Raw genomic sequence first — 16,059 nt, 5'->3', positions numbered from 1 at the left:
AACCAAATTAAACAGCTCCTCACCTTTAAAAAACAATCGCGACAGAGAGAAGAGTTTGTGTGTTTATTTGGCAACCTGAGAGAAGGGTAGCTGTAAAGCCGAGACCTATCGTCTCCCCTGCTGGGTCTTAGTGCCTGCAGTGTTTTTAAGTGCGCGTGTGTTTGTGTCTGTGTAGGGCAGAGAGTTTGTGTGTTTGTTTGGCAACCTGAGAGAAGGGGGCCGTAAACGCGAGCGAGCCCCCCTTCAGCCCCCCTCCTCTCAGGTTGCCAAATAAACACACAAACTTCTCTCTGACCAGATTGTTTTCAAAGGGGAAGACCTGTTTAATTTGTTTTTTTGTTGTTGTTGTTTTACTTACAGCAGTTATCCTGTGAACGTGAGTGTGACTAGGAATGTTCCTTGCTAATTTTTAAACGGTTTTAAAAACAGTCTATCCGTTAATGTGTGTGTGTGTGTGCACATTTTACACACATACACCCTGCGTGCACAAACAAAAACCCTTATCTGTCGGGATTTATTTAAAAAAAAAATTAAGGTAAAGTACAGGTTAATTTGTTTTATTTTTACTTTATATTTTGTATTAATTATATTTATGTATTTATTTTTTTGGGCTGTAGAACGAATAATTTAAGTTTCCATTATTTCCTATGGGTAAATTAAATTTGGTTTACGAGTGTTTTGGAATACGAGCCCGCTTCCGGAACGAATTAAGCTCGTAATCCGAGGTTCCACTGTATTTTACTTTTTCTCTTTTTCATTTGTTTCTGGAGGGTCCAAGTTTCCCCTGCTGCTGTCATATATTCTCTTTGTTTCACGGCTCCTGCATGCCTGTTCCATTTCACATAATATTGCATGTTTTTGTTGAATTTTCTATTAATCAGGTTCATCAGCCCCTGAGTGTTCTTATGAATATAAATAGTGATATATTGTCTCAGACACAGAGTTCTGTGCTACACAGCTGCTTCCCTACATGGAGCTGCTGGAGAGCATGTAGGTGATTAGGCTGGTGTGTAAGGTACGCCCTATTTATTTTTGTTGTTGTTGAATATTTCAAATGTCAGTTGTAACAGCTGAAATAAATACAGTCACATGCATCTGTTGTTTCACTTTGACACTGGAAAAGGTCAGCATGTGATAAACCCACTGGCTTCCAATAAACCCATCAAAATCAGAGATGACTTTACCTCAGACTTTCCACTTTACTGTGAGGATTCTCCAGTACAGCAGAGAGAGTCTTTACTCCTGAGTCTCCTAGTGTACTGTAGGACAGATCCAGTGTTTTCACAGTCAGATGCAGTTCTCTCAGATTGGAGGTTTCTGAGTTGAGTGCTGAGACCAGAGCTGACCCACTTTTCACTCCAACTTTATCACACCTGATACTGAAGGAAATAAAATAATACATAATGAAATAAAGTTAGAGCAAATTATCAAACAAATCCTCAAATCTTTTACTGCAGCTTGTTATTTCATAAATACTAAAAGTACAAACACCAGAAAATATTCACAGAGGGACACTAGACCTAAACATGCATACGGTGCAAAATAATTGAACATTTAAATATTTCCAGCAGTCATCATGCCTCGCTTAAGCTCAGGATGGAGCTTAAAAATGTCTATATTTATATGGTGACACAGTGGCGTTTGTTCCTAGCACTATAAATAAATAAATATAATTTTTTTTATTTAGGAATCAGACTGATAGTAGCAAAAATCTTATCCATGCAGTGTTATGAACTGGCATCAAAATACAATAAAATACAGTACAAAGTCATACAAGTTCAATAACAGCAGCATGGATTTAATTGGGGTTTTGTGTGTGTGTGTGTGTGTGTGTGTGTGTGTGTGTGTGTGTGTGTGTGTGTGCAGGGAGCATTCCTGACTTTTTTTCTGCATATTTGTCACACTTAAATAATTGAGATTATCAAACAAATTTTTATATTACATGAAGATAACCTGAAATAAATGCGGTGTTTAAATAATGATTTTAAATATTAAAGGAAAAAAAAAAACCGTTCCAACCCTGCTGGCCCTGTGTGAAAACGTAACTGCCCCTGCCATTGCTTAATCAACAAAGAACTGTGATCAATTAAACTGTTTTCGAAAGCTAAGTTGAGTTTTACTTGCCACAGCCTGACACGTACGCACGCATGCACGCACACGCACGCGCACACGCACGCGCACACGCACGCGCACACGCACGCACACAGGGCTGGACTGGGACAAAAAATCGGCCCGGGCATTTTGACTAGAGCCCGGCCCACTAGGTATTATTGGAAAAGCCATAAAGCCTTTGAATGAAAACAAACGCTGTTCTGACAGCGATGTACACTGTCCTTATATATATGTATGTATTATATATGTATCAATCTAATAAACTTAAACCTACACCATCCTCCCTATTCTGGTATTCTAAACAGTACTTAGCGGAAAACAAAAGACTGCTTGGTCGAATTAACCTCCTGAACTATCTACAACACATGGTGGAAACCTGAAATTAAGACAGAGAAGACTAGAGGTGAGACATGATTATGTAACATTTGTATGTAATATTCGGTCTACTGTATATCTTTTAAAATACACCTGATGATAAAAATATAGACAGTTCATTACTTTGGAAACTTTTGGCTAAACTTCCAAAATCTACAGGGGATCAAATAATTATTTTCGAGTCACAATATTGCTCCCTCTACCACCACCCCAGGTCAAATTTGCAATTTCACATGTCCATATCTTTGTCCTCTTGTCACAGGACAATTTCTGCTTGAAGCAGTAGCTCATGCTTCTCAACTTTGACATGTTTGGTCTTAATTTGCGTTTCTCACTTGTATAGTCAAAATCTGTGTAAGGTTATACGTGTGTGTGTGTGTGTGTGTGTGTGTGAAAGTCATCCAGCACAGTAGTCCTCACATACAGTACACAGCACATGCACAAACACTTTACTTTTTTTAAAGGTTAAGGTTGTAGGTTAATTTGTTTTATTTTTACTTTATTTTTTATATCTTTTTTTTTTGTGGAACGAATAATTAGAGTTTTCATTATTTCTTATGAAGGAAATTCGTTTTGATTTACATGTGTTTTGATATTCCAGGGTTCCACTGTATTCTAATTTTCTGAAATACTGAATTTTGGGTTTTCATTGCCTATAAGCCATAATCATCAAAATTGAAAGAAATAAACACTTAAAATACATCAATCTGTGTGTAATGAATCTGCATAATATGACTTTCACTTTTTTAATGGAATTACTGAAATAAATCAACTTTTCAATGATATTTTGATTTATTGAGATGCACCTGTACATGTGTGTCTAACATATGCATTATGGAATGTGACTGTATATAAAAATTGGGCTAAACAGTGGGGCAACTTTATTGTGGGCTTTATGGGGTCCCTAATAAGACCAGATGTGGGGAGATGTGAAGAAATGTACAGGTGACTTTATTGCAGGGGTTGAAGCATACAGTATATAATGTGGGAAATGAACGAGGGAGTTAGTTGCTTCATGGATCGGCTCTGTCTGCTATTGATCAGCAATAAAGGCCTTTTCGTCTGGAAACAAAACCAGAGACTCAAGAGTGTTTTATACAACACTCGCAGTCTCCGCTCTAATTCATTCCAAAGGTGTTTCATCAGGTTGAGGTCAGGACTCAAGGACTTGATTTGTGCACTGGTGCCCGGTTATGTTGGAACAGGAAGGGACCATCCCCAAACTGTACCCACATAACTGGGAACATGAAATTGTCCAAATTGTCTTAGTATGCTGAAGCATTAAGAGTTCCTTTGTAAGGCGCTGAGCCCAATGACTGAAAAACAACCCCACACCAACATGACTGCGCACCAGTGCACAAAGCAAGATCCATAAAGGCTTATCCAAGAGTGTGGAAGAACCTGATTGGCCTGCACAGAGCCCTGACCTTAACCTCATAGAATACTACTGGAATGAATTAGAGCGGAGACTACGAGACAGGCCTTCTCGTCCAACATCTGATCACACAAAAGCACTTTTAAAAGAATAGCAAAAAAAAAATCCCATAAACACACTCCTAAACCTTGTTGAAAGTCTTCCCAGAAGAGTTGAAGCTGTTATAGCTGCCAAGGGTGGGACAACATCACATTAAACTCTATGGATTAATAATTGGATGTTTCTCAAGTTCACGTGCATGTGAAGGCAGACGAGCGAATACTTTTGGCAGTATATTGTATTTGTGGAAATGTTTAAAGTTTCCCAATCTCCAACACTGTAACAGTTATATTCAGCTTTACTTACATTGCTTTCCTGGATGCTGCAATCACAGGCATCAGCTTCAGAAGAACATCATCTGTTATCTTATCTGGACTGAAATATTTATTCAGGTCAAATTCCTCCAGCTCCTGTGCTGATGTCAGTAACACAAACACCAAAGCAGACAACTGTGAAGAAGAGAGTTCACTTTGTTTTCCAGGTTTCAGGTAGTGTTGGATTTCCTCCTCTAGAGAATTATCACCCAGTTCATTCAGACAATGGAACAGATTGATGGATTTCTCTGTAGAACGCTCTCTACTGATCCTCTCCTTAATGTACTGAACTGTTTCCTGTGTCCTCTGGAAGCTACTTCCTGTCGGTGTTACTAAGACCTGTAAGAGTTTCTGATTGGACTCCAGTGAGAGACCCAGAAGAAAGCGAAGGAAAAGATCCAGATGTCCAGTCTGACTTTTTAAAGCTTCAACTACAGCAGACTTGTGGAAATCTAAAACTGTAATTTGTAATTTTGAAGCTTGACTCTTTTTAAAAACATTTTTATTGTCCATCCTGAACATCAGGTGCACATACAGAGCTGCGAGGTGTTCCTGAATGCTTAGATGAACAAAGCAGTACACTTTACTCTGGTGAAGCCCAAACTCCTCTCTGAAGATCTGCGTACACACACCTGAGTACACTGCTGCTTCTCTCACATCAATGCCACACTCTCTCAGGTCTTCCTCATAGAAGATCAGGTTCCCTTTCTCCAGCTGCTCAAAAGCCAGTTGTCCCAGTTTAAGAAGCATTTCTTTATCACTCTCCTGCTTCTTTAAATACTTTTCTCTTATGATGTTTATCTGAATGATGAGGAAGTGTGTGTACATTTCAGTCAGAGTCTTGGGTATCTCTCCTCTCTCTGCTTCACCCAACATTCTCTCTAGAACAGCAGCTGAAATCCAGCAGAAGACTGGGATGTGACACATGATGTAGAGACTTCTTAATGACTTCAGGTGTGTGATGATGTTATTGGCCAGGCTCTGATCACTGATCCTCTTCCTGAAGTACTCCTCCTTCTGTGGGTTACTGAACCCTCGTACCTCTGTGACTCGATGGACACACACAGAGGGGATTTGATCAGCTGCTGCAGGTCGGGAGGTGATCCAGATGAGAGCAGAGGGAAGCAGATTCCCTTTGATCAGGTTTATCAGCAGCACAGGCACTGATACTGATTCAGTTACATCACACACTCTCACTGTGTTCTGGAAATCTAGAGGAAAACGACACTCATCCAATCCATCAAAAATAAACAGAACCTTTTTCATACTAGACATTTCTGTTTCTTTTGTTTCTTTAAAACAGACATGAAGGAGCTCCATCAGACTCAGTTTCTGGTCCTCCATCAAATTCAGCTCTCTAAAAGGAAGTGGAAATATGAGGTGGACGTCCTGATTTGCTTTCCCTTCAGCCCAGTCCACAATGAACTTCTGCACAGAGACAGTTTTTCCGATGCCAGCGACTCCCTTTGTCAGCACAGATTTGATGGGTTTGTCTTCTTCAGATAAGGGCTTAAAGATGTCATTGCATTTGATTGATGTTTCCTCTGTTGTTATTCTCCTGGACGCTGCTTCGATCTGTCTCACCTCATGTTCATTATTGACTTCTTCACTGTCTCCCTCTGTGATGTAGAGCTCTGTGTAGATCTCATTCAGGAGTGTTTGGGTTCCCAGGTTTATTATCACTCCATTCAAGAACTGAAACTTCTTCATCAGATTTAATTTGAACTTTTCCTGGAATTCATTTACAGCAGCAGATTCTGGGTCGTGCCTATAAAATTAGACATGGAGTCCAATAATGAATCATTAATTAATCATCTAATTTTTCTGACCAGTTATCACTGATATTCTTTATAATGTTCTCACTGTGTGTTTGTTTTATTCTACTGTATGTTTTTTTATAATCTAATCACTCTGTACTTAATAACAGCAGAGATGTTTATAACAGCAGTATGTCAGTGTCACAGTCATGTTGTTGGATTTGATCTTACCCTGTATCTCTGATGATGTTCTTTCCTGTTCTGTCTCTTGCCTTCTGTAGATCACTGTGGACAAAAAAAATTCCAGTTAATAATTTTCACCATAGTTTAAATATTAGCCTTAAAGACATAGTTTGGGTGTTTTCAAGTCCGTATTTATTAGAATTAAGGTGCAAATAAGTGTTAAGAAGTACATTACAATAGGTCTTTATAAATATTCTGTTTTAAATTTTCCTCCTCTGCACACGCCTATGAAGTTTGTCACCCAGAGAGTGAGTTTAATGTAAGAAACCCGGGATAAATTTCACAATCCTCCGTGCAAAAATGCATTCCAATGTTTAACTTACCTTTGGACACTAGTAAAATTATCTGTCCATGCAGTAAGAAATGTGTACTTGATAAGTGCGAATGTATTATAGAAGTATTAGAAGGACATGGAATAGTGTTTTGAGCAGTGAGGGGTTTATAGTCCAGCTGGTAAAGTATTTAAATCATGTGCTGCAGACATTGGGGCTTTGCTTTTTCTTCTGTTTATCAGCGGTTGTTTATTTGCCAAGTGCTGTGGATGGATTAGTCTACATGCAATAAATTGTACAGTGGGTGACGTCTCTAATTTAAAAATCATCAGTCACGCTGTGGTATGGCTTCTGATGGCTGCTGTTTTTTATTGTTATTTTAAATATTACCATGATGACCCAGAGCTGCTTCAGTTCATTAGTTGCATGTGAGAGATGTTTGTGTTGTCGGTTTGTTTTTTTTGTTTTTTTTGTAAGTAAGAGCATTCTTGCTATATTAAAACCTCTATTGGTCGCACTGTTTTATCAGCACTTTCGGTTCAAGGCTCCTGTCTCCCCAGTCACTGATGTGCAATTGTGAATAAGTTACAGCTTTAGGCCTTTCAAACAGCTATTCTGCCCGATCCGTGACTAATCCCTGCCTGATCTGAGCGTGGAACATGATCCCCACGATGATGCAGTGACTGAAGTTCCACCCCATTAACACACTCTTGCAATGTTCTAATTAGCGGGTTGCAATACTGTATATTCCCGCCAGGGGGGGCAGTGACTGCTTCATGTAAGTGCAGTGTCAGGGGCAGACTTATACACATCCTGCGACTTGCATTGTCAGCATATTTTCATAATTAAATCAGGCTTTTCATCTTGGAACATAAAAATAGTGTCAGTGTCTGAGTACCAGTCATTAACTAAAGGGCACTATATTTAATGTCTAGTGTTACAATGCAGAGCAACATATATTAACACTATGCAAAGTCACATCTGTGGACAAAGAGACACACATTCACACTTATGGCTGTCTTTTGTCTTGTAAATGTTGTATTCTTCATGTACACTGGTGGAGGTTCACCAACATAAAAACTAATATTACGTATAGCCAATTTAAATTATTTCTAAAAATAAGATTTTAGTCAATAAACCCCACAGCGTCCCAGGTGGTAAACTGGTTAATGGAGCTGCATTCAAAGCAGGTGATCGCCGGTTTGTGTCTTGACAATGCCAGTACACTTTAATTCGTATATTCTGCTTATGTCATGTAGTACACAGCATGTTACAGACACTGTTCTACTATATGATTCATCACATAATGCACACGTCTTTATATTGTAGGCTATTCATGTCATAGAGGAGATCTCTCTCTGTCACAAAGCAGCTTTACTGATTTAAAAGAAAATTAGGGAAATGAGTGTGAAGTGTGTGAGGAAATATGTGTGAAACAAAATGATCAGGTTGTATCTAATGAACAAGACGCAGGGGAAGGAAAAACTCCCTGAGATTTATCAATAAAGGCCGTAGAGCTCCACGATGTTGCTTCTGAGCTTAAACATGTTTAGACCAGAGAATTTCCTGACTGCAGATACAGAATTTCGTTTTCCCAAACATGATTTTCCAACTTGGCTTTTATACAGATATACAGATTAAGAAGGCAGCCCTAGGACCCTAAAACACAAAATCACGCACGCACGTACACAGTACGCACACACACAGTACATTTACATTTACATTTAGGCATTTGGCAGACGCTCTTATCCAGAGCGACTTACAAAAAGTGCTTTAATGTTTACAACATTGGATACATACTTACACTGGGTAATGTATGCACACACACAGTAATGTATGCACACAGTACGCACACACACAGTACGCACACACACAGTACGCACACACACAGTACGCACACACACAGTACGCACACACACGCACTGAAACAAAAAAATCCTCACTTTACACACATTAAGAACAGACACGCATTTACACCTCTAACCGCCTTCTATATTGTAAATGTTGTATTCTTCATGTAGGTTGTAGATTATACTGTACACACACACACACACACACACACATACACACATACACACATACACACATACCATTTTTAAGAATGAAAAATAAACAAGTTCACATGGAAGTCTTGGTATTTCTCTAATCTGTCTTTAATGAACCCAATGAAAAAGCCATCCAGTTTGTGGTGTAGCTCTTAGAGTAACTGGTTTGTAATCAGGTACCGGATTCGAGTCTCTGCGCTGCTACTAATACAATCTATATTTAATAGTCTTCTTCGTCTTTTGGCTGTTCCCTTTCAGGGGTCGCCACAGCGAATCATTTGCCTCCATCTAACCCTATCCTCTGCATCCTCTTCTCTCACACCAACTAACTTCATGTCCTCTCTCACTGCATCCATAAATCTCCTCTTTGGTCTTCCTCTAGACCTCCTGCCTGGCAGTTCCAACCTCAGCATCCTTCTACCAATATATTCACAATCTCTCCTCTGAACATGTCCAAACCACCTCAATCTGGCCTCTCTGACTTTATCTCCGAAACATCTAACATGGGTGGCCCTCTGATGAACTCATTCTTGATCCTATCCATCCTTGTCACTCCCAAAGAGAACCTCAACATCTTCAGCTCTGCTACCTCCAACTCTGCCTCCTGTCTTTTCTTCAGCGCCACTGTCTCTAAGCCGTAGAGCATTGCTGGTCTCACCACCGTCCTGTACACATTTACATTTACATTTACATTTAGGCATTTGGCAGACGCTCTTATACACCTTTCCTTTCATTCTCGCTGATACTCTTTTATCGCACAACACACCTGACACTTTTCTCCACCCATTCCAACCTGCCTGTACCCGCCCCTTTACCTCCTTTGAACACTCTCCGTTGCTCTGGACCGTTGACCCTAAGTACTTAAAATCTTGCACCTTCTTTACCTCTGCTCCCTGTATCCTCACCGATCCTCCTGGGTCCCTCTCATTCACACACATGTATTCCGTCTTGCTGCGGCTAACCTTCATTCCTCTGCTTTCCAGAGCATACCTCCACCTCTCCAAATTTTCCTCCACCTGTTCCCTGCTCTCGCTACAGAGCACAATGTCGTCTGCAAACATCATAGTCCATGGGGACTCCTGTCTTACCTCATCTGTCATCCTGTCCATCACCAAAGCAAACAAAAAGGGGCTTAGAGCCGATCCTTGATGCAGACCCACCTCCACCTTGAACTCTTCTGTCACACTTACAGCACATCTTACCACTGTCTTACAGCTCTCATACATGTCCTGCACCACTCTAACATACTTCTCTGCCACTCCAGACCTTCTCATACAATACCACAGCTCCTCTCTTGGCACCCTGTCATATGCTTTCTCTAAATCTAAAAAGACACAATGCAACTCCCTGTTACCTTCTCTGTACTTCTCCGCCAGCATCCTTAAAGCAAATACTGCATCTGATGTACTCTTTCTCGGCATAAAACCATATTGCTGCTCACAAATGCTCACCTCTGCTCTTAACCTAGCTTCCACTACTCTTTCCCACAGCTTCATTGTCAGGCTAATTAGCTTTATACCTCTATAATTGCCACAGCTTTGCACATCTCCCTTGTTCTTAAAAATTGGCACCAATACACTTCTGCTCCATTCCTCTGGAATCCTCTCACTCTCTAAGATCTTGTTAAACAAACTAGTCAGAAACTCTACTGCCACCTCTCCTAAGCACTTCCATACCTCCACAGGTATGTCATCAGGTCCAACAACCTTTCCACTCTTCATCCTCTTCAACGCCCTTCTCACCTCACTTCTACTAATATTTGCTACTTCCAGTTCCACAACAGTTGCCTCTTCTACTCTTTGTTCTCTTTTATTTTCCTCATTCATCAACTCCTTAAAGTACTCCTTCCATCTTCCCATCACCCTCCTGGCATCTGTCAGTACATTTCCATCTCTATCTTTAATCACTCTAACCTGCTGCACATCCTTCCCATCTCTATCTCTTTGCCTTGCCAACCTGTACAGATCCACCTCTCCCTCCTTACTGTCTAGCCTAGCATACAAGTCCTCATATGCTCTATGTTTGGCCTTTGCCACCTCTACCTTCACCTTTCTCTGCATCTCCCTGTACTCCTGTCTACTCTCTTCAGTCCTCTTAGTGTCCCACTTCTTCTTAGCTAGCCTCTTTCCCCGTATACACTCCTGGACTTCCTCATTCCACCACCAAGTCTCCTTGTCCACTTTCCCCTTACCTGATGATACACCAAGTACCCTCCTACCTGTCTCCCTGATCACATTGGCTGTAGTTGTCCAGTCAACTGAAAGCCCCTCCTGACCACCCATAGCCTGTCTCAACTCCTCCCTAAAGACTTCACAACATTCTTCCTTTCTTAGCTTCCACCACTTTAAACGGTAAACACACCCATTTACACACTCTGCTCTGCCTTTGTCCTCTTGCCTTCCTCACCACCAGGGTTATTTTACACACCACCATTCTGTGTTGTCTGGCTACACTCTCCCCTACACTTTGCAGTCACTGATCTCTTTCAGGTTACAACGTCGACACAAGATGTTCCTGCCTCTTCTGAAAGAAAGTATTTACTACTGCCATTTCCTTCCTCTTTGCAAAGTCCACTACCATCTGTCCTTCTACATTCCTGTCCTGAAGACCAAACCTGCCAATCACATTTTTATCACCTCTGTTCTCTTCCCCAACATGTCCATTGAAGTCTGCACCAATCACCACTCTTTCACCTCTGGGTATGCTCTGCATCACTTCATCTAACTCACTCCAGAATTTCTCCTTCTCTTTTAACTCACATCCTACCTGTGGGGCATAACCACCAGCAACATTGAACATTATCCCTTCAATTTCCAGCTTCAGACTCATCACCCTATCTGATACTCTCTTCACCTCTGGAACATTCCTTACAAACTCCTCTTTCAGAATCACTCCTACTCCATTTCTTTTCCTATCCACCCCATGGTAAAACAATTTGAACCCTGATCCTAAGCTTCTAGCCTTGCTACCTTTCCACCTGGTCTCCTGGACACACAGTATATCCACCTTCCTTCTCTGCATCATATCAACTAACTCTCTTCCATTCCCTGTCATAGTCCCAACATTCAAAGTCCCTACTATCACTCCTAAACTCTCGCCTTTTCTCTTCTCTCTCTGCTTTCGAACACGCCTTCCTCCTCTCCTTCTTCGACCAACAGTAGCCCAATTTCCACCAGCACCCTGTAGGTCAACAGCACCAGTGGTTGTTGTTAACCCGGGCCATGACCGATCCAGGATGGGAATTATATTCGTGATTCGCATCATTGATTTGGCAAATGTTTTACGTCGGATGCCCTTCCTGACACAACATTTGTTACAAAATTTCATTTTGTAACATTTTTACAGCGTTTATCATTAAATAAAACATCGAGTTTTATTCTTGGTCTTTTGACTTGGCTAAATAAAACTCCTCTCACTGTAACATCTCTGTATATTATATATACACAGTTTAGAGTATATTTATACAGTTTAGATTATATTGCCTGGTGAAAAAAACAGTGAATAAAAAAAATCTTATAATCATATGTGTTATAATCTTAATGGCAGAGCAGCATTTTCTATATATAATACTGTTAGTCCCGATCCTCACTCATACGTTTTAAACAAAAGGACTGGCAACACTGATTCCCATCTCTATTTACTTAAAAACTGTCAGTTACATGTCACATGTTGATTTATGTGTAAATGGCCGTGTTTACAGTTAAAATTGCCTCCCTGGGAATACATGAAGACGGGACTCTGTGAACTGAGTGGTGTTCAGCTGGGCGAGGCTGTTCTAAGTGGCGTCTACTGTACATCAGTTAATTTGTAACTGCTGTGGAAGCAAAAATGGAGGCCTCACTTGGGACTTGCACAAAAGTGAAGCAGCATGGAGTGATTTGTGATTTGTGTGAGATGGGTATTGACATTTTTTTAATTTTGGCCGATATTCTAAGGTAAGTAAAAGTTTCTTAAAGAGAATCATTACTGGTGATGACACATGGATTCATCACTACGCGGCTGAGAGTAAACAGAGTATGGACCAGAAATATCCTCAATGTCCTACCAAGAAAAACTCAACCATCAGCTGGAAAATTTATACTTACAGTTTTCTAGGATTCTCAAGGGTCAGTATTGAAATGTTATCAGGAAAAAGGTTCTACAATCAACAGTGCTCATTACAGTGAGACACTTATTGAAGAGCCGAAGCTTAACCTTCAGATTAAACACAGAGTACGGCTATCTAAGGGCCTTGTGATCTCGCATGACAATGCATGTCCACACACTTCTGTCCATACTCTACAAAAATTTTGAGGTAGGGAGGATGCTTTATCAGACTTTCACCTGTTTGGTCCCCTGAAGCTGTCCTGCAAGGACAAAACTTAACTTCTGATGAAGGACTGAAGAGAGCGGTGCATAACAGCTGTGACTGGTTTTATAGAAATCCTCCAATGTGAATGTTGATTTATGTACCTATTTATTGTCATAATTAAATAAAGGGATTTTTCCTACAGATAATTGATTCAATTAGTTAAAGGTCTTAAAACATATAGCGGGATTTCCTGGTTGAATAATAAAGTAACTCTAGAAGATTCGTTTGACTTGGTAATATAATGTAACATATTTTCTTATAGAACATACAACATTTGCTCGTTGTATGAGAGACCATACAAAGAGCAAAATGTTTTTGGACAATTAAGCCATACTTAGACACATCATTTTTCTACCTAACAAAACATGTTGTTTAATCGAGTGACATTTGTTTAAAAAGTAAGACTAACAAATTTTAAAGAAAAAAAAAACAGCTAATTAAGACAAAAATATCTGGACACTTAATAGTGCCTTCATTAAAGATAACAGATATGGTGTTTTAGTATTTAGTTTTCCGTTCTGTTTATCTAGATGAATTTCCCTTTAACTGTGACTTCAGCAGTGACATTAACAGTAAGGAGACGTTACCTGTGTAGAGGTGAGGAGTCTCCAGCTTTAAAATGAATAGGATGATCCATAGACGCATTACTCTTCATGGAGACACAGCTGGGTGCTGCTGATTCTGATCTCTCTCCCTGGAGTTTACTGCACAACATTATTTAAACTTGTTAATTTATTGAGAGTAATTTTACTTGCAATAAACATAATACATTTCATGGGAACTGTTAGTTGGTCAATAATAGTGAAACACTTTACTGTTTACACTTTTAAATGACTTATTTCATATGTACTCAATTAGTAATTTGGATATGAATATTCAATGACTGAAATGCCTACATATAGTAGATTACCGTTTTTTAGAGAGTGGGGGCACATTATCAGTGTCCAGATCATAAGTCTCCATCTTTAAATATTAGTAAATATACAAACTAACAGTTAAGTCCTGAAGTGTCTGATCTCAGTGGATTACACTCCTGGAAGACACAAAACAAATGTGAAGTTAAACTTCCACACAATCATTTTCACATCTTTGACCTAAAGAACAATTATCATCGTTTGGCTTAAAATCTGTCTTACAGAATTTAGTAATCAGCCTGGACACCAGGACTGACCTTTAAAATTAGATAGATAGATAGATAGATAGATAGATAGAGTACTTCATCAATACCTAAGGAAAATTGTATTGTTACAGTTCGCATATTATACAATATTATAATTATAATATTATATTATACATATTATACATTCCGTGAGAAACAACCAGGAATTGTGAGGTGAGGAAAAAGGAAAAATAAAAAACAAAAATCATGAACACACCATTTACAATTTAAGGTGCATTAAAGTGGTAAAACTGCTGTCAAACAATATGAATATAAAAATACATGAAACTGGGAATTAAACTGTACATAAGGTGCACCAGCAAGTATATAATCAGCAAATACTAATAGAAGAGAGGATGCAATAAAAGAAGGATATGTAGAAGGAAATTAAAAAAATATCCTTATATTGAGAGATCTACTCTACTACTCTGATAAAAAAACAAAAAAACAAAAAAAAAACCACAATGAATCATGTGCTGCTCTTGGATGGACTGCCAGAAAATGTTATGAAGGCTGGAGATAAGAAAGTCCGGCCTTAGGTGAAAAAGTAATTACCCCTAAACCTAATAATTGGTTGTGCCACCCTTAGCATGCTTAACTTTGTCAGACAGGTTCTATTTACATGATTTCCTGATTAAACAGGTCTGGCAGTAATCAGGCCTGGGTGCGGCAAGAGAAATTTAACTCAGCTTTCCAAAAATCACAGTTCACAATTTATCAAGGGGACAATTTTTCATATAGGGCCAGGAAGATTTAAAAGGTTTTCCCATAATAAATAAAATCATCATTAAAAACTGTATTGTGAATTTACTTTGGGTTATCTTTGTGTCATAATAAAATGTATTTAATAATCTCAACCATTTAAATGCAACAAACATGCAAAAGATAAGAGAATCAATAAGAAGCAAATACTTTTTACAGCACTGTATATCTTAAAATAGTCAAATATATCTGTACATTTCCTAATGCCAAACAATAAACTATTTTTAAATTGATATATTTGCTTGTCAGTTAACTGTTGCCAATTAAACATTTCTAATATACAGATTATAGTTTAATCTCAGTAACATTCAGGTCATGTAAGATATTTAAAATCTTTATAATCTGCTGTAAAATGTGAGGCCACATGTCCTGCAGAGGGCGCACTTTTATACTGAATATCATTACTTTTCAAATGTATTTCTAATATTAATATTTATTTTTACTTACATTGAATTTGCTCTTTTGGGAAATATTAAACATAAATGTTTCCATTTGATGTTCTGTTCCAAAAGTGACCTTACAGCTAGTTTTCATCTTAATCTTTAATTTTTAAACTACTGTAAGAAGTGCATCACATTGTGTCCTTGTCAGGGGAAACCGCTAGAGGGCGCCTCGCGGCCAAGCACTGTCTGTTTTTTCTTTTCTTTTTTTTTCTTGTGTTTTTTTACTTCATTTGCCAGAATTCACTGCACCTTTTTCTCGCATCATTGTAATTTGTTTGTTTGTTACCCAGTTATTTTGTTTAGGTTGTTTAGGTTTATTTATCATTAAAGTTCTTATCTTCTGTAACGAACAGGCCGTGACTGCGTCCAAACCGGACAGTCGTCTGGTAGAGCTGTGTCACTTTCACACAACACGATAAATCCCAAATGCAGAATGAGAAAAAGCTCCTGTACAATCTCTATATAGGATTATCGGTCTTATACAGTAATACCCGACTAAACCCTGCTTTAGGTTCTACCTGTACACCACACATTACACATTTCCTACATCTGAGTTTTACACCAGTTTAATTTACAATATATCTGCATTATCCTTATATAAAGTCGTTAGTAATAAATAAATCACTCACCTTTATTCACCGGCCCTGTTGTGTTACATTAATATCTTCTGCTTTAAAGACATTTTCCTTGATAAAACATAAACATTGTGTTTTAACTTTTCTAACACTTCCGCAAAATAGAACTCGAGGCGG

At 38.9% G+C, this 16,059-nt stretch overlaps 1 protein-coding gene across 1 annotated transcript in view; it reads right to left on the bottom strand.

The window, feature by feature from the left end:
* Window positions 1-16,059, bottom strand: part of LOC128533810 (NLR family CARD domain-containing protein 3-like) — a 144,465-nt gene that overhangs the window by 94,741 nt on the left and 33,665 nt on the right. The window contains exons 5-6 of the mRNA XM_053508071.1: window positions 4,268-6,043; window positions 1,185-1,379 (exon numbers count right to left, since the gene is read on the bottom strand). Coding sequence (XP_053364046.1) covers window positions 1,185-1,379; window positions 4,268-6,043 — 1,971 coding nt within the window. The remainder of the gene's footprint in view (window positions 1-1,184; window positions 1,380-4,267; window positions 6,044-16,059) is intronic.

This window comes from Clarias gariepinus, chromosome 12 (assembly GCF_024256425.1).
Source record: "Clarias gariepinus isolate MV-2021 ecotype Netherlands chromosome 12, CGAR_prim_01v2, whole genome shotgun sequence".
NCBI lineage: Eukaryota > Metazoa > Chordata > Actinopteri > Siluriformes > Clariidae > Clarias > Clarias gariepinus.
Note: the sequence above shows the minus strand (reverse complement) of the source record. Positions and strands in the feature narration are given on the sequence as shown.